Here is a 23,783-nt window from a genome sequence, read left to right as displayed (position 1 = left end):
TTGAATCATTACTTATTGAATACTGAATAAGATACATCATCCATCAAATCAAATGCCATCTCTAGTAAATCAACCCTCCCATCTGATTCAAAACTGCTTTCCACTAAATCAGAAAACTACCTAATAAATCAAAGCAATATTGCATCAAAGAATTTCATTTAAAATAAATATAGTCAGTTACCATACAGCATATTTCATAGTAGAAGTATCATTTATTAAGAGAAATATATGCCTATTACCATCTAATTCATTCAAGTATGCTCTTTTGATATAAAAAAGTCATTTCAGCATTGATTTACTGATCTTAAATAACATTTCTAAACAAATAATTACCAAAAAAAGGAAACATGTGAAGTATTTAAAATAAATCTGTCTTCTTAAATAGTTATAATACATTAGCTGGAGGTAACTTATGCTTTTCACCTTAATTTTTTCTCATTTGTTGCAGCCATATTTGTATCTTTGATTCATACTTATGTTTTACAGCCTGCTGATTTGATACGTGTGTAAAGTGTAATGGTCAAATCCAGATAGTTTATATATAAGTGAGAGAACACAATGATGACAAGTCTGGACTGTGAACATTTAAAATCTTATACCCTAACCACTTGAAAAAGAGCAATTATCATTAATAAGCATCCCTCAATTTGAATTAGAACAACTGAATTTACCCTATTAATACCCATGGACCAGCTTCATCTTCACTCTTTGCCATTTCCACCATAGTCTTTGGTAGCAACTATTCTGCACACTGATTTTAGAGCAACTGCATTTTCCACATATGAGCAAAGTCATGTGACCTTTAGCTTTCCTTGCCTGGCTTATTTCACTCAGCAAAATTCCCAACAGGTCCATCCACGTCATTGAAAATGACAGGATTTCTTTCTTTGACTAGCTGCATAGTATTTCATACTGAATACCTATCACTTTTGAGATCCGTTCATCCACTGTTGGTCAACTTGCTAGCTACTTGAATGGTGATGGAAGGAACGTGGAATGAAGACAACTTTCTGAAAGGCTGATTTAAATTCTTTAGGGATGTTCCCATGAAGGGACTGTTGAGTCACATGGTTGAACTATATCTACCCATATGGCTTGCCTCAGTAAAACATCAATTTACAGTCCACAGTGTGCTCACAGTTTCCATCTCCTCTTCACTCTTGCCAACTACCTCAATGTCTTGGCCTTTTCATAGTCATGTTCACCAGGCAGAGTAAAGTAATGAATGTTTTGTTTGTTTTTATCATTTGGTTCCAGGTTAATTATGATTGATAAAATGTTGACAAGCTGGAGGTCCCAGTCATAGTTCCCCTTTCACAATTTTATCCTTTCCCATAATGCCACAGACACTTTTAATGGTTCCTGTCATTTTAGAACACCCCATCAATTATGACAAGAAATAGGGTACCCAAAGCTTTGGAACTGTGTAGTTGAAAACCGAGCAGGAATCTCTTTGCTATTATATTTTTTTGGTAACTTAGGGGCAACAACTGACTCCATGTTCACATTAGAAAACATTTTTATTTGCTTACCTCTATGTAAGTCCTTCAAAACAATGTAGTAGAAGTTTTAGAATTAGAAAGCATTCTAGATAAGAAAAAGAGATGTTTTATGAAGAATCCTATGCAAGATTTCCATCTAAATTGCTTTAATTAAGATTTTTACATTTCTATTTGAAAATTATAAGCACACACAATTATTTGGTTTTGGCTAAGAAACTAGCATATTTAACCAGTTAAGTATTGTATATATAAACACAGAGACTTCTGTAAGGTAAGAAACAAAAAACAATACTGAAAGAATGATAGATTAATTTTTCAACAAAGGTGAGTGCTATGATATGCTTTAGCTGTCAGCTTGAAATCAATCCAGAGTCACATGTAAAGAGGGAGTGTCAGCGGAAGAATTCCCTCCATCAGATTGAACTGTAATCATGTCTGAAGAGTATTTTCCCCATTCTCAGTTGATATACGCTGTCTCAGCCCACCATTTGTGCTGCCACTTGCTGGCAGGTGGGCCTGGGGTGTACAAGAAAAGTGGATGAACAATCTAGGGAAAGTAAACCATTAAGTAGGAATCCACTACCGTCTTTGCTTTAGTTCCTGCCTCCAGGTTCCTGCCTTTGTTTCCTGACCTGGCATCTCTTGGTGATGAACTGTCACCTGTAATCATACGACCAAACAAACCCTTCCTTTTCACAAGTTGATTTTGTTCAGTGTCTTATTACAGGAACAGAAAGAAAACTAGAACAGTGAGATTCATAATTGGCAGAGGTAACTTACAGAATATGGATTTATTCATTTACCACTAGAGCAGGTTGAAATTGAAATAATTGATACCATTTTGCTATCATTTATTCATTTAAATTTAAGTCCTAATAGAGTTGTGACAGTAACTACTGTGAAGAAATTAGAATTAGTTGTAGTTTCTAATCATTTCTTTCTACAGTAATAAAGAGATCAAGCTGAACAATGTCTAGGATTCCTGATGGTATCTGCCTTCCCCAAGTACCCAAGACTTCATTCCTATGAAGAATCTTTGTAGTGTTGAAGAGGAGTTACACTGCTGTCAAGCTACACCTGTCTCCTCACTACTTGTCCCATGTAAATCTGAGATTAGAGATTGTTCAGTAAATATGTCTGCATTATTACAATGTGCTCTGCAAGTATTATGAGACTATTGTGGGTATGAGTGAGTTTAAAACTTATTTTCTGTCATCAGTATTTTTTGTTTCCCTGAAGACATTAAAATACTCACAGGCAGTGTGGAAAATAAACAGGCATGTTATAAAATATTAATTGTGTAGTATACATAGTAAATTCATTCCACAAACAGAGACCATGAATATGTGATATTGATAAAACAGAAAAGGGAAGAGAACACAGTAAGAAAGAAAATTTGTGTATTAAAAACATGATAACTTTAAGAATGAATTAGTTGTGGGGAGTAAAAGTTAGCAAGCTAATTAAATAAATTTTTGGCAATACATGAGGAATGATGATTGCTAGAAAAATTAATGTGAGATAAGATTTTGAGAAGGGTTTTCAGGTACCAATCTGAGTAAAAAGCCATTAGTTTACTGTTGGGGTAACTTTATTATCTGTTGGTCATTTGCTGGACCTCACTCCCACCTGGACATAAGTCACAAGTTCAATAACAATTTGAAAGCTCAACTTTAGTTTTGAGACCTAGATAAAGCTTGAAAATGGTTTGTAAATCATTTGTGAATTAGTCATTAAGACTAGGCCTCCCTTCTTTATAAAATGTGGCCCAAACTTGTTTATTACTGATCAGCAGCTTCTAATTATGCTGTCTCTGTCAATAAGAGTATTGATTAATTGTAATTGCAGTTTTTCACAGCATGAATTGATTAAAATGTAAACTAACAAGAACTGGAAAGGAATGTCAAAAGGGAAGAAAAATTTCATAGAACACTTGAAGCCATACTGACTTACCGTGGTGGAGTACAGGCTACTTCTACCAGCAGAGAGAAGTGAGGTCAGTCAGCTGACCAAAATTTAATAAATAAAATAAATTCTCAAATGAGTGTTTATCTCCATAATAAGCATATTTTCAACATCAATTTTATATATGATAAATGGTAACTTCAGGGAGAAAGGGTTTATTTCATCACACAACTTATAGTCCACCACGAAGACAAGGCAAGACAGGAATTCATGCAGGAATCTAGGAGCAGTACCTGAGACGGAACTGATGCAGAGGCCATTGGTGTGCGCTGCTTACTGGCTTGATCAGGCTGTGTTCTTAAACAATCCAGAGCTACCTGCCCAGGGGCCGCACTGCTTACAGAGGGCTGGGTCCAACCACATCAATCATTAACCACAAAAATGCCCTGCAGATAAACTTCTAGAACAATTTCCGTAGGAATTATTTCAACATAGGTTCTCTCATTTTAGATGACCCTAGTTTGTGTCAAATAGGCAAAAAGCTGACCAGTACAGAAAATAGTATCTTTAAATCTTATGGATGAAAAAATACAATTTTGTTCTCCTTATTTGGACTAGATTATACAATAGCAAGATAGAAGTACATATATAATTTATCTATTCAGTTTCAGAATGTTTTTCCATACAAACTTTCTTGATGTTCTAAGAAAAATTAACCATAAATAATTTAAAGAATTGTGTCACGTGCTGGAGCACTTCCATGGCACGAGCTTTTGTGTGTCTCCTGAAAACACACACACACACACACACACACACACACTATTAGTGTCTCTTAACATTCCTTCTGTTAAATTTTCAGCCAAATTTATATTGTATGTTCGAGTGCAGTGGATTCAATGTTTTGTCTTCCAAAGCCTGTGTTAGAACTTAGTCGCCAGAGTAGGGAATAAGCAGAGGGTACTGGACTATGGGGACTGTGGACTCACAAAAGATTAATGCTTGTGTGTGTATGTGTATTCGTCTGTGTGTGGTGTGGTGTGTGGTGTGTGTTGTACTGGAATTTCCTTCCTTATGAAAAGACAAGTTGATTTTCTTTTTTTCTTCTTTTCCCACATGCCTTTCTTCAAATCCCCAGAAAGAAAGGGGTTTCACAAAATGAACTCTTAGGAGCTATGATTGTGCTCAAAGGTATAAATTCTTCACTTGAGTCCACAATTAACCAAAAGTACAATCAGACCTGATGTCTCTGCCTTCATTTCTTGCTGTCTGCCTTCCTTGCTTTGGAGGGACAGAGGTACGTCCTTTTTCTCAACTAGTATTTCTCCTGGATCCTCAGAAGAATAACATCCTGAACAGACTTTGCCCTTTATGGAAGGTAACTGTCCACGAAGCCATGGCTGTGCCATTGAGCACAGAGGATCATCCTGTAGGAACGAGACTGATAACTTCAAGGGATGGCATAGATAAGAATTCCTTTGTCCAGTTTACAGAATTAGAACTAAAGCATTGAGCTACCAGGGCAGCACACCCCGATTTCCTTCTGCCTTTCGCCCTAACTCTTTACCTGTCTAAATCTTAAGCTCACAGCAACATCTCAAAGATGAACTTGACATCTCTGGCTCCCTTGATTTGTTACTCATCCCTGTGTGGTCACATTGTGTAAACGTTTCTCTACTCTCCACCAGTAATTGTGTGTTTAACAGATAGAGTGGGGGCAAATAACCGAGTTTAGCTTATTGGGGCTGCTGTAGTCTGTGGTTTTGCTCCTAGAAAATTTTTGATTATAATTCTGAAGAGAAGGGGTATTTTTTTACATCAATTTCTTGCAACCAGTTGACCTTGGAAAGGGAATGGTAACACAGCTGATAGAATCACTAAGATCCCAAAGGCTTTTTCATACTTTTCACTTTTAAGTTTGTGTGTGCATTTGTCTGTTGTGGATATGTGCACTTCAGCACAGGGCCCACAAAGGGCCTGAAGACTATGACTCTCCTGGAGAAGTTACAGGAGCACAATGATCCCTGTCTTACCTTTTCCACATTAGTTTGGGGATGTCTTTAGTTTGATCCACAAAATCTCAAATGAGAACAGACTCCTAAAAGTACTCAAACAACATACACAGGGGAAGGGGAGATAGGAAGAAAGAATTCTTATAAAAATTTTCATGAAAATAATGAGTCTACTGTGATCACTACACTCTTTCCTAAATTTGTAAGAGATTTGAAGGTTTGATTTTATCAATACTGTAAATCTATTCCCTTACAGATACAAAGGTTCTCAATTTTACTACAGAAATGGCAGATAACATATAAAGGTTGTCTATGCAAGAATACTGCTAATTGTTTTGGGGTTCCTTTTTTATACTAAAAGTATTTATGTCCCTAAAGTGGACAAACCTTCTAGAATACGAAACCCAGGGGGACATTTGACCAAGATGTTATCCTTGTAAAAGTAAAACTGTAGGTAGGACTAATCTCTCAAAGCTTGAGTTCATGGGCTCCTAACTGTACTAAGATAATCATTTTTAAGTTATGATAATTAGACCTATCCACACATTATGTATTCTACATTGTGTCTTTTAGTAATTGAAAGGTATTAGATTAGTCATCTAGGAGTATGTCTATTAACTAATCCATTCTACTTGGCCAATTTAAAAAGGGGATTTTTATAGAAAAGTAACCTAATCCTGACAGATTATATTTTTCTCTAAATTAAAACGAATTATATATATAATTTAATATATATATATGAGAAGAAAGTTAGGATGATGTGTTTGTCCTAGGATGCCATGTTTTCATCATAATTACATCCCTGAAATAAAATATACAATGAAAATAACTTGTCTGTTCTGCTGATGGCTATGCTTACTGCAAGTTTGTAAGCATAGTCATTTGTTACCAAAAGTGTTGATCCTTTGGTAAAACTTTTACAATCAAAGTTGCTGAATATGAGTCACATATTTATATAATAATACAGATATTAAGATATTTATTCTTGTTTGAAGCATTTTGCATTTTTCTTATGAAATTTTCACTGTTGTCATTCTATAGAAGTATTACTTCTGAAGCCCAAAGTAAGTTTTGAGATTAGGATTTTAAAGGTATGACATGGTATTAACTTTTAATGGAACCCAAGCTGCATGAGGTGTGTATGTCTTTAATTCTAGTACACAGAAGCAGGTGCACATAGAATTCTAGAAGTTCTAGTTAGCCTGGTCTGTATAGTGAGCTGCAGGCAAGTCAAAGCCAAATAGTGAGACCAGGTATTGGAATAAGAGAGAGAGAGAGAGAGAGAGAGAGAGAGAGAGAGAGAGAGAGAGAGAGAGAGAACCAAAGCAAGCAGAATATGAAATATGAAAGCCACTATTTCTTCATGGTCTTATTTTGATTACATTTGTCAAAAATGGATGAGTAGGCAGTTATAGGTAATGACTCGTTGTCATGTGTCATTCTTCTCCCCAAAGTAGAATTAGGTAAGACAAAGTGAGACAGATTTCACCCTGGTGAAGGGAGACAATTGAGACAAACCACAGAGGAAATGATTTCAACCCAAGGGAGGAAGAAATTAGCATTGAAATGAAGACACACATGATGGAACATACCTAAAATTCCTGGACTTGGGAAGCTGAAAGGTGAGAATCATGTGTTCTAGAACATGTATTTTCCTAAGTGAGACCTTGTCTCAAAGACAATGAGAAAAATGGAGGTTTTGTCTTGTGTTAGCTCTACCAATACTCATTTAAGCTAAGAAGTTACGTACAAGTAAGTCTTACTTATCGCTGCCTAATATTAAATCCTTATGCTAAAATTCATTGTTGGAAGCCATGGAGCTATTTAACAGGAAAGAGCATCCATTGGAATTTTTCACTAGTTTTCTGGTGTTCAATCTTCCTTGCATTCTGCTTTATAGCCGGGGTTTCTACTTTTTCAGGAAGGTATCTTATTCTTCTTTCTTACATGCTTCTGCCACTGTAGCCTGCCCTATACTCAAGAGCTAATTTATCACTGGATCAGGAAACCTAAAGACTGACTGACACCCTAATTTCCTCAAGATTGAAGGATTAAATACAGGAGGGAGATGGAACAGGTGCTTACAAGCTGCTTTTTAAAAGCCGCAACTCCTTACTTGACCCCAAATGGTAACAAGCAGCAGGTAAGAGCATGACATCCCTGCCTTCATCTTGTATCTGCCTATATCCTTTGATTTAGATAATGGTACACAAGCAGTCGCTGTCCTAAATCTGTTGTCCTCCGGGATTCCTGGAAGAGCAAGATGGATTTTGCTGTCCTCATGAAGGCAAGACTATATCTCAAAGCAGAAGTGGTCCTCCTGCATGGACCAGATATGCTTACCCAGAAGTCATTTGCAGTATGGATTATTACAGGCCTCTTTGTATAACCAGAACTTAGACATGGTTCCACCAGGTCACATCTTGATCAGGGATCTTTCATTATGTATATCATTTGCCCTACTTTCCATACTATTTAAGAGCAGAGTTCATATGCTCATTTTTGCTTCCATTCTAAAATTTTCTTCTCTTTTAATTGTCCACATTTGTATCATAGATGATAGTATCTCTACTAAGTTCCTTGAAAGCATGTCCTCCCTCACCAGGTCCTTTGCAACACATGATAGAATTTGGTTTGTCTTAAATGTCTGATATTCTTCTTTTTAGTAATTTCCAAGTGATTCTTTTAGATATATACAAATGCACAGCTTTCATTTTCTTTTGCTTTACTTACAGAGATATAGGAGACTCCTACTCCACTTAATGGACACCTATGCAAGAAAGACCAACTCAAAGAGTTTAAAGCAGTGGACAGACATAGTCAGGAGATTTATGGCATGATTTGCAAAGCCCAAGAGAGAGAGATGTTGTTTTGAGACACATTGATATTCATGAATTCCAAAATGTCTTCCTCATAGAATAACTGGAAAGGAATGTGAGGTAGGTGCTACCATAACACTGCCAGGTGTAGTGAAGAATGAATGAAATATTTCTCCATAGAAAATAGCAATGACCTCAGGTTTGCTTGCCAAATTTTATAACAGATTTTGTCTTCTTTTTATCATTCATTGACATACAAATTTTATGGAGCAGATTGTATTTTCCAAACTTTATTATTCTGTGGCCTATGTGTAGAAAGCAGAGAACAACTTGTTGGAAATGGTCCTTCATATAAGTCTCAGGGATGGACTGGCTTCAGGGTTAGTGACAAGGGCCTTAACCCACTGAACCATTTCACAAGTCCAGTTTCCCCATTATAAAGCAAGAGATTTGAAAGCAGTAGAAAGCAAAATCTGATTTCTAGATAGATATTTTAATAAACCATGTTCTATAAAGTAGGAAGAACAAAAAACAGAACTTTGTGCATTCTCTTGTAAATTTTGACTTTTCTGAATTTAGGAAAACACTATTCATAGGATTTCATGCTTTATATTTTAGCAAAAGAAATGCTGTGGAAAAGAAAATAGGTAGAGGCAGTACTGACAAGTAATCAAGCCCTGAACCGTAGCAGGTTACTGTATCTGCTCCATTCTCCATCCACAGTGAGGAATTGTAAACTCTCAAATTTCTTCAGCAACTTCTCTGCCTAAACCATTGATACAGGCTAGATACTAGCCCTATTTGGACAAAAATCCTTAAAATAATGGTGTCTTAATTTATCTTTTAAGGAAAGTGTCTAATTTTACCCAAAGACACTCAGAACATGCCTTTAAAGCATGAAAGATATGTGCAGGAGCAAGTTCATCTTATCAATGACGTTTGCATGTCACAAGGTCAGTCCCATCAAGGCAGAACACATGTGGCTTTTGGGGAACAAGGAACCCTGTATGATGCATCCCTTAGAGTGCTGTCCATCCCATCTGATCAAGAGATAGCTTCTCCTTTTTCCTTCCTCCTACAAATTCCTCAGCTGTCATCCAAACAAGAAAGGAGATGATGTTTAGAGTTCTTGGTATCCTGACTCTTTGGTCATGCCCTTTACAAACCCTTTACTTTTAGCACAGGCAGGATGCCTTATATTGGCTACTGTGTGTGCCAGATGTCAATCCCTTCAGGATAGCACCATGTCATAACCACTCACTGAAAACTGAGTCGAGTAGGATACAGGAAGAGAAGCTACATTCAAGTTTCTTCTGCTACTTTATAAGGCATTTGAATATTCTTGATAGTTCTTAGAGTTACTGATCTGGAAGAGTATATCATTTCTGCTTAAAATATAAGAAGATCCTGCTGCTGGTAGAGTTGGAAGACTTGAAGCAAGTAAGCGTGACCCATGAATACTGTGGGTTTTTGTTGTTGTTGTTTTTTGTGCCACATGATAATGATTAAAACATTGCCTGGCTGGTAGGGGAAGGACTTTATTATCAGATTGACCCTTTAAAGTTATTTCATTTTTTAACATGAAACTTACTCTACTGTAGTTCCTCCTCAGAATGCATACTTCTTTCTTTCTTCTCTCATTTTTATTTCATTTGTGAAATTCATGAATCCTAGTTTCCATTTAATCAAACTTCAATTTGAAGAAAAAAACATCCAGTAGTAACAGTGAAATCTTCAATCAAAAACCTGGAACTCCATAAGAAAAGGAGAATTGGCAAATACAAATGAACCCCAGTCCGGAACAATTTTGTGTGATTTACAAGAAGCCTCTTACGACTACATTTAAATGTAGCCACATGCTCCTAAAGTCATCTGTCAGACTTGGAGAATTTCCAGATCATCAAAATGTCACAGAGTTAGTATTTTTAATTTTTATTTCATCTCCTGCAAATGTGAACTCTGATTGTAATTATAGCTTTATCTGCTCTTGGATGATTTTGTTTTATCAGACAAAGAGCACTCTAGCCACTATACTGATGGAGAATAAGGAAACTGTGTGGCAGGAAACAATGCATACCATGTTGTATAAGGCAAAAATAAAACACACACACGGCTTTTATAAATCATGCTTTCTAAAGCCATAATTAGCAAATATTTAGCTCCTCGAGTTTACCACTATACCAGAATCATATACTTTCTCTGCCCAAATATTGACTGGGAAGAAAGAAATCTAAAACAACAGCAATAATAAAAATGCCTCAGTGGAAAAAGATGAACTGACAGGTGGCAGAAATCGAATTCAATAAGGGTGATCTATTGAGGTGACTATTGTTTAATAGGACAAGGGAATCTGAAATATAACCCTCCCTGGTCTCATTTAACTGTATTCACTCAACATCTGCTAGGTGAACTAAGAAAGCCTCACGCCTGTTCCCCTCCTTACATATATGGCCAGATGCCTTGGGAAGGCTGCTTAGTGTTGGATGACATGGAGCTCCAGTTTCCTTTTAAAAGCTTACATGAAAGCCAATAATTATATAGCTATGTGACTTTGACCAAATCATTTCACCTTGATACTACAAATCACCCTTTTATTGAAAATTAATAGTGACACCTGTCCTGCTGTGACATGTAGTTATTTTGATACAAAAACTGCCAGTGGAAAATTATATCATGTATTTTTTTCATAAGTTAAAAGGATGATGAAAGTAAACTTTGTCATCTTATAGCCATATAATAAATAACTTTATTTTTTTTAAAGAAGCCATCTCTTTCTCAAGTGTACAGTGAAGTCAAACACAATTATAAGACAAAAATCCCATAAGAAAGGGAAAGTGTAAAATTCTTAGGGGTGATTACGGAAGGGCATGGTGGTATATTGACATTACCAAAAAAAAATCTAACCTGTACCTTTTCCAAACCCCTATTGTTAGCCTGGAGAACCGTGGAGAAGCACGTAAGCATCTCATCCAACATCCCAGAGATGATGTGAAGCACACTTTAGTCAAGAACCGAACACACCAGACTTCAAGCCTAATAACCCTTCCCTTATGTCAGTATCCACATTGCCTTACAATAATCCCGCACAATAAACAATATAACACAAAAAAACTGATCTCATAATAAATTGGTGTCTCATGAGAAGTAAGTCTTGACAATCTCCAGAACTGTATATCCTTAATATTTTTGTTGTTACTCTTGTGGAATCCAGTAACTAGTAGGATTGTTAGCTGAGGAAATGTTATATCTTCCTTCCCAGTACTGCTAGAAAAAAAGCAGAAATGCCTTTATCTCCATTTTCAAATGTTTAGAAGCTAAAGGTTCTTGCAAATGCTAATAATTTTGAATCCTACACTGCTGTGTAAATCATTCAGCAACTACTTATACCACTCAAAAGTAACTCATAGTTTTCAACACATCTCTGGCCCACCAGGATTATGAACAATTTGAGTCCATATGTGACTTCACTGTACTCTGAAACACTGGCTCATGTTATGTTTCCCTTATGCACTATTAAGAGTGTAACCTTGTTGGAGGAAATGTGTCACTGTGAGGGTGGACTTTGAGGTCTTAGAAGCTCGTCTGGCCAGTTTGATGCAGTCTCTTTTTGTAACCTGCAGATCAAGATGTAGAACACTCAGCTACCTCTCCGACACCATGTCTGGTCTGCATGTTACCATACTTCCTGCCATGGCAACAACGAACTAAACCTCTGAACTATAAGCAGCCCCAGTTAAATGTTTTCCTCTATAAGAGGTGCATTAGTCACAGTGTCTCTTCATGGCAATAAAAACCCAATCTAAGACATTAGATACACAAAAAATATCCTTCAAATCTCGACAAAGTTAATTTTTAAGACCCTTTCTATCATGCGTACATGATAGACCTATATCCTTGTGATTTATGGGATGTATTTCCTTGTAAGCATGCTGTCTGATGGAGATCCCACTGATAGTTTCTGCTGATGGTGGTGGGAAGAAGGGGTCACTGCAACAACTGTGTTCTATGGGGATTAGATACAACAGGAGAGGCAAGAAAAGAAAGAAGAAGGCAATTTTGCAGTGCAAGATTTGTTCTGAAGGAAAAGAGCAGGCTGAAATCAATAGAAATTCAAAACACATAAAAGAAACAAAACACACCAAGAAGCAGAGCATAAGGCAGAGGTCTGATCTCCAAAATATACAATGAACTCAAGAATTTGGTCATCAAAAGAACAAATAATCCAATAAAAAATGGAGTACAGACCTAAACAGAGAACTCTCAACAGAGGAATCTAAAATGGCTGAAAGACACTTAAGGAAATGCTCAATATCCTTAGCCATAATATAAATGCAAATCAAAACAACTCTGAGATTCCATCTTACACCTGTCAGAATGGCCAAGGTCAAAAACACTGATAACAACTTATGCTAGAGAGGTTGTGGGGTAAAGGAAACACTCCTGCATTGTTGGTGGGAGTGCAAGCTAGTAACAGCCCCTTTGGATATCAGTATGATGATTTCCCTGAAAAATAGGAAACAACCTTCCTCAAGACTCAGCAATACCACTTTTGAGTATATATCCAAAGGATGCTCAATTGTACCACAAGGAGATATGCTCAACTATGTTTATAGCAGCATCATGTGTCATAGCCAGTACCTGGAAACAACCTAAATGCCCCTCATCACAAGAATAGATAAGGAAAATGTGGTACATTTACACAATGGAAACATAACAGAAATAATACCATCTTGAAATATGCAGGCAAATGGATAGAGCTAGAAAACATCATATTGAGTTAGGTAACCCAGACTCAGAAAGACAATTATCATATGTACTCACTTATAAGTGGCTTTTAAACATAAAACAAAGAAAACCAGCCTGCAAATCACAATCCCAGATAACAACAATGAGGACCTTAATAGATATATACATGGATCTAATCTTCATGGGAAGTAGAAAAAGACAAGATCTCCTGAATAAATTGGGTGTGTGGATACTATGGGAGAGAGTTGAAGGGGAGGGGAAAGAAAGGGAGGGGTGCAGAGAAAAATATATAGCTCAATAAAATCAATTTAAAAAAGAAAGAAACAGAGCATAGGATACACCAATAAACAAAGAAGAAACTGGAAAAAAAAAAGTAGCCTAAGAGCTACTTTGCAGAATGGCCTATATTCTAAGCAGTTTAATAGCTCAGGTTTTTTTTTTTTGAGATTTCAAAAGCAAATTATGTCTTTTTTATATGTTAGCCCTTTGGAATATTCAAAGTAAAAATAAAATTCCCAGTCTGTTTTGTAACCTGAAAACTACACTGATACAAAAATCCAAGAAATAACCAAATCTGGATATTTTGGACTAATAATAATTTTAAAAATGAATGCAAAATTTCTAAGAAATTCAATATATTAAATTAAACAATTATTCAAAATAAAAATACGATGTCAAAGAAGAATTTTTCCTAAAATGCAAAAATGTGTAATTTCAAGACTTTTTAATAATATCACCATAGTAAAATATAGAGAAAAATCTGCCTCCCACCATCATCAATTAAACACAAGCCTTAGACAGGTCTATGACTGGATGGATCACTTAGAAGAATGAACAAAATGGGGCACAACCCACCCCCACCCCCGAGCAATCAGTACCTCCCAGTGACAACCCAGATATAAAGAGGTCTGAGGAGTTACAAAAGCTGCCAATCTTTTGCTAAGATTAAAACACAGCTAACTTCTCCTTACTAACTGGTTTAAGACCAGTTGCTCTCCAGGAATTCTTCAGTTCTCTGACACCAAATCATCTCCTCTGAGGATCGTAGCCTTTTGGACTCGGAGGCTCCTGGCTTCCTAGCCTCTCCTGTATGTAGACCATCATCATGGAACTACCTGTCTGTGTCATATAAAATACTCTACTTATGTCCTTTGTAATGTACATAAACATTTAATGAATTCTGTTCCTCTAGAGAACACTGGCTAAAATACCACCAGAGTTGAGTTGAAGAATATTTTATAAAATTCTTTACTTAAAAATATTTCCTAAGTATATGTGTATATCTTTATATGTATTTATGTGTATCCTAGCTATAACAATGAGTTTCCAATCACACATATATTTAACACTCATGATGAAAACTCTCATTGATCTTAAGGTATAAGCATAAATGCTTCTCTGCATCTTAATTGTTTGATCATTTGTTTGTTTGTTCTTAATTTTGGATTTTTAGTCTTTATAATGAATGAGAATCAGATGAGAAAGCCTTCACTTTTTGGAAACAAGATCTCACCTTGTACCAATTAAAAAGAAACACCTCAGTAAGCTTCTGCATATTAAAATATTATAAAACAATTCACTTTCTTAAATGCCAAAAGAAGCATACTGAGAAATCAATCAAAACAAAACTATCAGTAAAAAAAAAATTGTGTATATAATCCTTAGATTATATACAACTAGGCAGGAGTCAAACTTTTTATAACTGAAAAGATCTATAAAAAAAATAAATAAATAAATAAATAAATAAATAAATAAATAAATAAAAGAACGTGGATGACAAGGAGGGCTGACTGAGAAGCCAAGGACAATGACACTGGTTTTTGATCCTACTGCATATACTGACTTTGTGGGAACCTAGTCTGTTTGGATGCTCACCTTCCTAGTACTGGATGGAGGGAGGAGGACCTTGGACTTCCCACAGGGCAGGGAGCCCTGACTGTTCTTTGGACTGGAGAGGGAGAGGAATGGGGATGGGGGGAGCGGGAGGGAAATGGGAGGAGGGGAGGAAGTGGAAATTTTTAATTAAATAATATAAATAAATAAATAAATTTAAAAAGGTATATTAAAACAAAGCTAATAAACTGAGAGCTTGCATATTCATATCCATGGTTATTCACTTCTGGATCTGGTCTTGTCAAGATTTCAACTCCATAAAACATATATTTGATGTAATACCATTAAGATATACTTTTCTGATTTTCAAATAAATTTAATGACTGTTATTGCATCTTTAAAATGCCTTTGGAGATATTATTGGAATTCCATACAGTATTTCTATTGATTATTCCAGTTTATTTTTTAGGAAAAAGAAAGTATCAGTAGTAAGTCTTGGATACAGTAATCAATATTCTCTTTTTACAAGTCACTAGTCATGATAAAATGCATAGATACATAGAGAGAGGGAGAGGGGGGAGAGAGAGGTGGACAAATGGTATGTGAACAATGCATGCAGCATAATTCAGCATTGTGGCTTTACTGAGTTCTAAAAATTTACAGACTGGCTAATTAACTAATTTATTCACTCAAGCAAGATTTGTATAACATGACCTTTGTAACTCTCCAAGTTAAATTTTCGAGGCAATTTTAGAGAAGTCATGGTGAAGAGTCCCAGTGAGAGCTGCAGAAGTGAACTGATGTCAGGTGAAAAGTCTGAAATAGAGATTTGTACCTGTAATTCTAGAGGCTACTGTCTCAGCTCCAAAGAAATTGAGAAGCAATGAGATTCTATTTCTGATCAATGACTCTGAGCATTTGTAAGTGCACTTTGCTCTGCCCTTCCTCCTTTTACAGCTAGCCACATTTTGACAACAGTAAAGTTATGTGATTTATAGTAAAAGAACTAAACCAAATGCAAATAGTAATTATGCCGTACAGTATATTTGGGGTAGTCAAATCAACTCTGTTTTATTAATTACACCACACTATTCTGGCATCTGAACTCAGATGACAAATAACAGGGCCATCTTTCTCTAGGAAATAGAGACAGGTGGGTATGATTCATACCTGAACTGTCAGCTCCTAGCTGACACGTATGTGAAAACTTAAATGTATTTCTCTTCTGAGATTCCAAACATCCAGTCTTTTAATACAAGTATGCATGAGACAGAGGAGAAATTATCTGTAGTGGCCAGTACAGCAAGTTAATTTTTAGAAGAAAGTTTAATTAAGATTAAACTAACTTCAACTGTTTGTTAGCCTTAAGGCATAAAGCTTTAGAAGCAAATTAGTTGCAGGATAATTGCCACTATGAACAATATTTCTATGTGTGCAAACTCACTACTGTACATATTAAATTAACTTCACAAGTCTCCATCTCTACAAAGAATGCACAGAATAACTGAGAAGCTGGGATTTCCAAACATCTACCAGATTTCACTGTGGGTATTTCCATTTTCTTTTTTAAATGAGACAATGCTTAAGATAGGAAAATGAGTTAGTAAGATGCACAAACTTGGCTTGGTTAAAATACTACTTTCCAAGTGAAATTCTTCCCCTTCTATGTTGAAAATGAACATCCATAATGAAAAGTGAGAGTATCCACATAAACTTGTTTGTGAGGACGGCAAATTGACAAAAACAGCAAAAAATAGATACTGGAACCATTACTATTTGTATATTCATCAGTTTATTGAAAATTGGAGGTGCAAGCTCTCCCCAAAGGTACTTATATTAATAAGAGACATTTATAAAGCATCTGCATGGGGTAAAGTCTCATGAGATTCGGGTTCTGTCTTTTTGTTTTTCTCCAAACACTTTAATACATCTAAGGCACAAGCAATAAACACTTTATTTTTATTTTCATGTTAGAATAAAAGATTTGGTATGATGTCAGCATCATACACCAAATTCTCCACCATGTCTTCAAATTTTTGGCAGTAACAATTCAGGTCATCAGTACTGTGGTCCATAGATGATTCAAGGTTACAAAGGCAGGTGAACAATGATAGAAATATCTAACTTGCTTGAGATAAAAGGAACACAACACCGGGACTTACCTAAGTATGTTCACTGCACCCTTAAGGGTTTCAACACTAACTTTAAGTGAAAACAGTGCCACCCAACAATATACCTTTTCCCAGCTCAGCATGCCAGCCTGTGGGGATCATGCACATTCCCTCTCCAGACTGGCCCGTGATAAGTCAACTTTTTTTTTAAATTCTACATGAGTGTTAATCTTGATTTCTAGAGTCACTGACCAGCACCAATGCTCCCTGGTTCCATCTATTTAACTTCAGGTTGAGAAGCAATAGTGTTGACCATGTGGGGCTTCAGCATTTTGAACATTCACTATGTTATATTAAAGACAAGTACTTTTCTCCACAAAAAGTAATATGTTGTATCTTTACAAAGAAAAAAATGGTAATTTTCTGCTTAGATTGTAATTCTATTAGTTAAAAAGTACTCATGAGATAGCAGTGGAGGGAGGGGTTAAACACAAATAAAATTTGTAGTATAATTAAGATGATGACCAGAGAATGAGCATCATCTCAGAAACCCTAAATATTCCAAGTGTTTCTTTATTTGAAATGGTAATAATATAGTTAGCATCTTAATTGAGTGGAAACATCAGATGATGGCTTCTGTGAGCTTGGCCTGTCTGCCTGTTTCATCAGCTCATTTTGGATAAATTTAGAGATCTGAGGAAATGTTCAGGCTAATAATTGACTCCAAAAGCAGACATTAAAATATGGTTTGCAGATGGGTTAACTATGAGAAATAGCTACAAAAATGGAATTTTTAATCATGTATAGATGGATAAACAATGAAAAACATGGGTGCATTTCTGAGAATCATTTAGGGAAATGATTGTTTGGAAGATCTACCCCAAACTGGATATGTTTTATTGAGAACTCACTTTGTTCCTTTTGATTGACCACATCAGCTTTAAAGAAATACCAAAGTCATAGTCTCTGCTTACAAAGCCAGAAAACACTGGAGAAATGACAAAATTTTGTTTATACATACATACTATGTTTTAAGAAGAAAATTAGGTACTTAGTGTGGTTTCTTTGGTACGTGGGTAGACAAGTTAAAATTTGAATTGGTTCCTTTTCTCAGAAGAAAGACGTCACTACACTCAGACTATGTGTTTATTGAGTATTACTTAGAGAAATGAATCTTGTTGAAAGGCATTACTCAGTCTTACTTGGTTTCAAATGGGTCACACAGACATTATTTGTATTTTTAGGGATAAAATAAACATTATTTTTGTTCAACTCTACAATGACATACACAAAGTGTGCAGTTATTGGTATGCATTAATAACTAAAATGTTCTGCATGTGTCATTTCATTGAAGTATCTCAGAAACCATGTGCCTTGGACATCATCATCTCTCATTTTATGGAAGATAAACGTCATGCTTTAAACGGTGAAACTACAAGCATGATGAGCAGCTCGGTTATTTCGTAAGCAGTCAACAATGCTGAAACTTTCAAAGCTATTCACATCACCAGTTCCCGTATGTTAGTAGAGAGTTGAAGTAAAAGGACATTAGCTTTCTACTTTCCTCAATGAGTGTTTAGTCTATGATAAAACTATAATAAAACAGATGAAGAAGTCTGAGGTAATGGGAAATAATTGTTTTTAAATACACATGTATTGAGACAAAATAGAGAAGTATCAGAATAACATACCAACATGAAAGCTCATCCAAATGAAATGCTTGCTGGTTTCTTACAATTCCTTCCTTAACTGCCTAGCTGATTTCTATTTCTCTTTTCTTCATTTCATTTTTGCTGATATAAAGATAATTTGTATGTGTTTTAGTTAATAGGCTTATCTTCTTTAAGATAAGCCAAATTATTCTTCTTCCATGACTTGTACTGTTCAAAGAAACCATTTCATCTTAAAACAGAAACCATTTAATTTTGCATCATATTGATCAAACTTAGCTCAGTACAGTTTCAAATTAAAAAAAAACTATAGAGTTTTTCCATCACATATAACATATTATCAAATATAGACAAGGAGTCTTAGCATAATGAGAGTGTTTTGCAAATGAGAAATTATAGATAATTGCTGTTTGTTCTTGTTTTCATAGAATGAAGTGTAATTATTATTAACAAGAGGCTTGTTTCAATAATTATTTCTGGTTATCCCAGGGCACAAAAGCATTGAAGCAGAAACAATGCTTTTCCATTCAGAGATTTTTGCCCCCCCCCCCCCCCCCCCCGATTATCTCTTATCAGTGCCAGGGCTTCTGCATGAATGCTGTTTTCTGCATGTGTGGATGTGACACTGTGCAGGTAAGGATGTGTTCAGTGACTTGACTATGTCTCCATCCCTTTAACTACTCAGGAAAAACTACCTTAACATAGATAGCAATATAGGGCTGTTATTTTATAAGCCTGAATGTGAATGGAACTTTAGGTTACAAATTAAGTATTAATGCAATATAAAGTGCCAATTTATGTGTGTTACTTTCATTCTATGCATAGATTGCTCTGCTTTAAATTAGTGATTGTATTTAGTAAATATAGCATTGTTTATACACTGGAGATATTGGGTGTGGTCAATCAGTTGCTAAATAGTCAACATTATGAATCTTAAACTTCTTTCAATGCAATAAGTGAGAGCATAGCAAGGAGATTCTGGGAGCCCACCATACATGCCTGTCCTTATTGATTGCTAGGCATCAGTCTTTGTCAACCCCCTCAAACTCGTGTATTCCATGTTCTGTCACTACAGGAGGACCCAGTAGGATTATAGCCTCAACTGTGGCCCCTACCAAGTGAGCACTTCTCTGAGGTCTTTCTGGAAACTTAGAGTTTTTAAACCTGTATCTCCACTCCGAGTTTCTGCTTTTCAGGGGCAGAAATGATACCCAAGGGAAACAGAAGCCTTAATAGGGGCCTTTGCATCCTAGCATGCAAATACCTGTCTTACTAGTTATTGAATGTTTTTATTGAATGAATGTTATTAATAGTACTAAAATTAGTGTGCCTTTATGAGTAGGTAGGCATAACTCCATACCAGTGGGTACAATTATAATTATCGTTATTTCTAATCTTTCTACAGATTGGACTCCGTGTCTCATACACAGTAAACAGAAGTTCTACAATTGTGCTCTCCCCCTATTATATGTGCTGGCTAGTGCTATGTTGACTTGACACAAACTAGAGTTATCTGAAAGTAAGGAACCTCAATTGAGAAAATGCTTCTATGATCTGACAGAAAGGCATTTTCTCAACCAGTGATTGATGGGGTAGGGCCTTGTTCATTGTGGGTGATGCCACCCTTGGTTAGTAGTAGCAATGTGGAAATGTAAGCCAAATAAACCCTTTCCTCCCTAACTTGCATTTTGGTCATGGTGTTCCCTTGCAGCAATAGAATCCCTAACTAAGACAGCATCTATCCACTTTTTATAAAAACAGAAAATGAAACACGGAACATTCAAGAAGTGTTCCCCTCTCTCCTCCAGCCCGGCAAGATGCCCAAGGGAAAGAAGGCCAAGGGGAAGAAGGTGGCCCCGGCCCCCGCCGTCGTGAAGAAGCAGGAGGCGAAGAAGGTGGTGAATCCTTTGTTTGAGAAGAGACCTAAGAACTTCGGCATTGGGCAGGACATCCAGCCCAAGAGAGATCTCACGCGCTTCGTCAAATGGCCCCGCTACATTAGGCTGCAGCGGCAGAGGGCCATCCTCTATAAGCGGCTCAAAGTTCCTCCAGCCATTAACCAGTTCACCCAGGCCCTGGACCGGCAAACAGCTACCCAGTTGCTTAAACTTGCCCACAAGTACAGGCCAGAGACCAAGCAGGAAAAGAAGCAGAGGCTGCTGGCCCGTGCTGAGAAGAAAGCTGCCGGCAAAGGGGATGTCCCGACTAAGAGACCACCTGTCCTTCGAGCGGGCGTCAATACAGTCACCACTTTGGTAGAGAACAAGAAGGCTCAGCTGGTGGTGATTGCCCACGACGTAGACCCCATTGAGCTGGTGGTCTTCCTGCCTGCTCTCTGTCGCAAGATGGGGGTCCCCTACTGCATCATCAAGGGAAAGGCCAGGCTGGGGCGGCTGGTCCATAGGAAGACGTGCACCACTGTTGCCTTCACACAGGTTAACTCGGAAGACAAGGGTGCTCTGGCCAAGCTGGTGGAAGCTATTAGGACCAATTACAACGACAGATATGATGAGATCCGCCGCCACTGGGGAGGCAACGTCCTGGGTCCTAAATCTGTGGCTCGAATTGCCAAGCTGGAAAAGGCAAAGGCCAAAGAACTCGCCACTAAACTGGGTTAAATGTACTGCTGCGTTTTCTGTACATAAATATAATTATAAAACTTCCAAAAAAAAAAAAAAAAGAAGTGTTCCCAATGCCACTCTGCCTGGTGGTACTTCCATTTTAACCTAGCAATCTAGCAGTAAATTATAATATAATACAATATAATATAGTTTATGATGTTATTTACATCTGGAGCTAAATACTATATGACAAACCATTACCTTTGTCTCTAATATTTTATAAACACATATTGACAACGACTTTCGAACCAAGGACTCAAATAAAGGTAATATATAAAGAAATGTATTCTAGAGTGGCACAGATAATCTAAAATTTGCCTAGAAGAAAGGAGTTCAGATAGACACATAAGTGACTAAATTTCACATAGCAGAAAAGACACAGCATTTCAGATAGAGAGAATTAATTTAGTAAGTGTGGGAAAAGCTTGGTAAGTAGGTATGATTGGTTGGAGTCATATGGTGCCAGGTATCTAATAATGGCACAGGGTAGAAGGCGGCCGTTTTAGTCTTCCCAAGAGGCACCCTGACCTAAATTAAATTACTATAATTTTTATAAGTAAAACAATGATCTTCTGAGTCAGAGTTTCATATACATCCAAGGGCCTTTTACGAAAAATTTAAAGTCTCAATTACTCTATATATTCAATCAGAAAATCAATATAAAATAAGATGTTCCCAGATTATCATAGAAAAAACCCAGTAACCTAAGTTAGTTTTGTTTTTATTTTTAATTGATTTTAGTTTATTTTTGTTTTTGTTTTTTTGGTTTTCTTTGATTTCTTTATTGTTGTTGCTTTTTTAATGACTTTGACTTCCATAAAGCTTTTAAACCCAGAGAAACTACAGAAAAGTTCATTTGTCTAGTATCTTCCATCATAATGGAATTTAAAATTTTTCAATATATATTCTAATATATGTTAAAGCTATTTTCACCTTTAGTTTGTGAAGTATTTTGAATTTAATAGGTTAAGTATCCCATTCACTACCTTTGAAGTAATTCACATATAAAAATATTATAATGGAATAAGTTCTGTCATATTAGCCATATCATGAAGCCAAACTAAGTGTGGTGATGCAGTTGTGTGTGTTATGGGGAGGGAGGGTGTTGATGACACACCTATTAGATTCTTGAGGTGATTAATGAATAAAACAACAAATATAGGATCAGCAAGATTGCTTGGCAGGTAAAAATTACTTCCTTCCAAGACTGACACCCAAGTTCTATCACCAGGACTCACAATGTGGAAGCAGAGAACCAACTCTGGCAAGCTGTCCTCTCATCTCCACACTCTTATTGTGATAGGCCCGGGCCCACATAATTTAATGAACACCTTAAAAATGAATATAGAGTTGTTTGGGGTGCTGATAGGGGACCCAAACTACTTATAGACCCTTCATGAAAGATAGATCCTGTAGGGTTAAGCCAGCCCCTTTAGGGGGTGGGTTTGCTTCGGGCGAATGTATACTGCTAAATCAGGCGCACGGGAGGTGGCTAGTCCTTTTTTTCGTGCCTCCTGTGCTATGCGGGAACCTCGGTTCTGTAAATTTATTTAACCATTAAAGCTGTATATATTCTTTAATATCTGCCTGCATTTATTTATGCCGCTACAAGATCCTTTCTTGGGAAAGGTTGTCATCTTCAGGAACAATATAAGCAGAGTGGAGAGGGCCAACCAGATCAGCCCAATCAACCTGGAGGATACTGATGTAGCCAGATCTTGATCAGTGCAGTCAAAGATGGAATTAGTCATAAGCAAACAAGCTCCCTTCTAAATCTCCAGTAAAGACCAATCCTATATTTATTTGTTGTAAAGCTTTAGAATAGAGTGTTTAGGAATGTCTCAACTAATTTTGGAATTTGGTGGTTATATCAGGCTAAAGAAAGGGCATCACTTGAAGGTGTATCATCATACTGCATTTTTTAAAGATCCTGATGAAACTATAATGTATCTACCAAAGTGCTTATTTTTTATACTTATAGAATGAAAACAGAAGTGTTGTTCATTAGTTACATCCTGCCTCTGATTGCAGGCATTGCCAAGGGACACCCTGCCCTTTGTTAACCAAGCTCTAGTATTCACAGTGCCTGTGTGCTGAAATATGCTTTTACATAAACATGTATTTTGTGTGCTCATTTTTATTGTAATCACATCAATTAATTATGCATTAAGTTTGTGTATCTTAATGACTTATTTAAACTCATTATATAAGCATAATTATATTACAAAAATGCGAGACACAGAGTGAAAAGGAAAGCTGGGGGAAATCTTCTCCAAATAGATATTCATGGATAAAATTAGCAGCACAGAGAAAATTTCAGTGAAGATGAGGCTGCTGGCTGGGGTTCTGCCAAATATTTCCAGCAGAGCTCCTTGACTGCTCTTTTTAACACTGAAAAGTTGATTTCAGATGTTGATCAGACCTAAAAATAAATAGAAGCTAATACTTTTTGCAAAAAATAAAAATATTAGAACTTTTCACTCCCTGTGCCATCCTCTCGGAATATTTCAAAAGCAAGAAGCCACAGACGTATTTATATTGCCACATGTACGCCTCTTCCCAGACAC

General features: G+C 36.5%; 1 protein-coding gene across 1 annotated transcript; it reads left to right on the top strand.

Moving 5' to 3' along the window:
- The first annotated feature begins 20,389 nt into the window (after nucleotides 1-20,389).
- On the top strand, nucleotides 20,390-21,240 carry LOC142831343 (large ribosomal subunit protein eL8). The gene has a single exon (XM_075941314.1). The coding sequence runs from the start codon at nucleotides 20,413-20,415 to the stop codon at nucleotides 21,211-21,213; it is 801 nt and encodes a 266-aa protein (XP_075797429.1). The 5' UTR covers nucleotides 20,390-20,412; the 3' UTR covers nucleotides 21,214-21,240.
- Nucleotides 21,241-23,783: the final 2,543 nt, after the last annotated feature.

This window comes from Microtus pennsylvanicus, chromosome 11, assembly GCF_037038515.1.
Source record: "Microtus pennsylvanicus isolate mMicPen1 chromosome 11, mMicPen1.hap1, whole genome shotgun sequence".
NCBI classification, from domain to species: Eukaryota; Metazoa; Chordata; class Mammalia; order Rodentia; family Cricetidae; genus Microtus; species Microtus pennsylvanicus.
The sequence above is the reverse complement of the archived record's forward strand: the minus strand, read 5'-3'. Positions and strand labels throughout refer to the sequence as shown.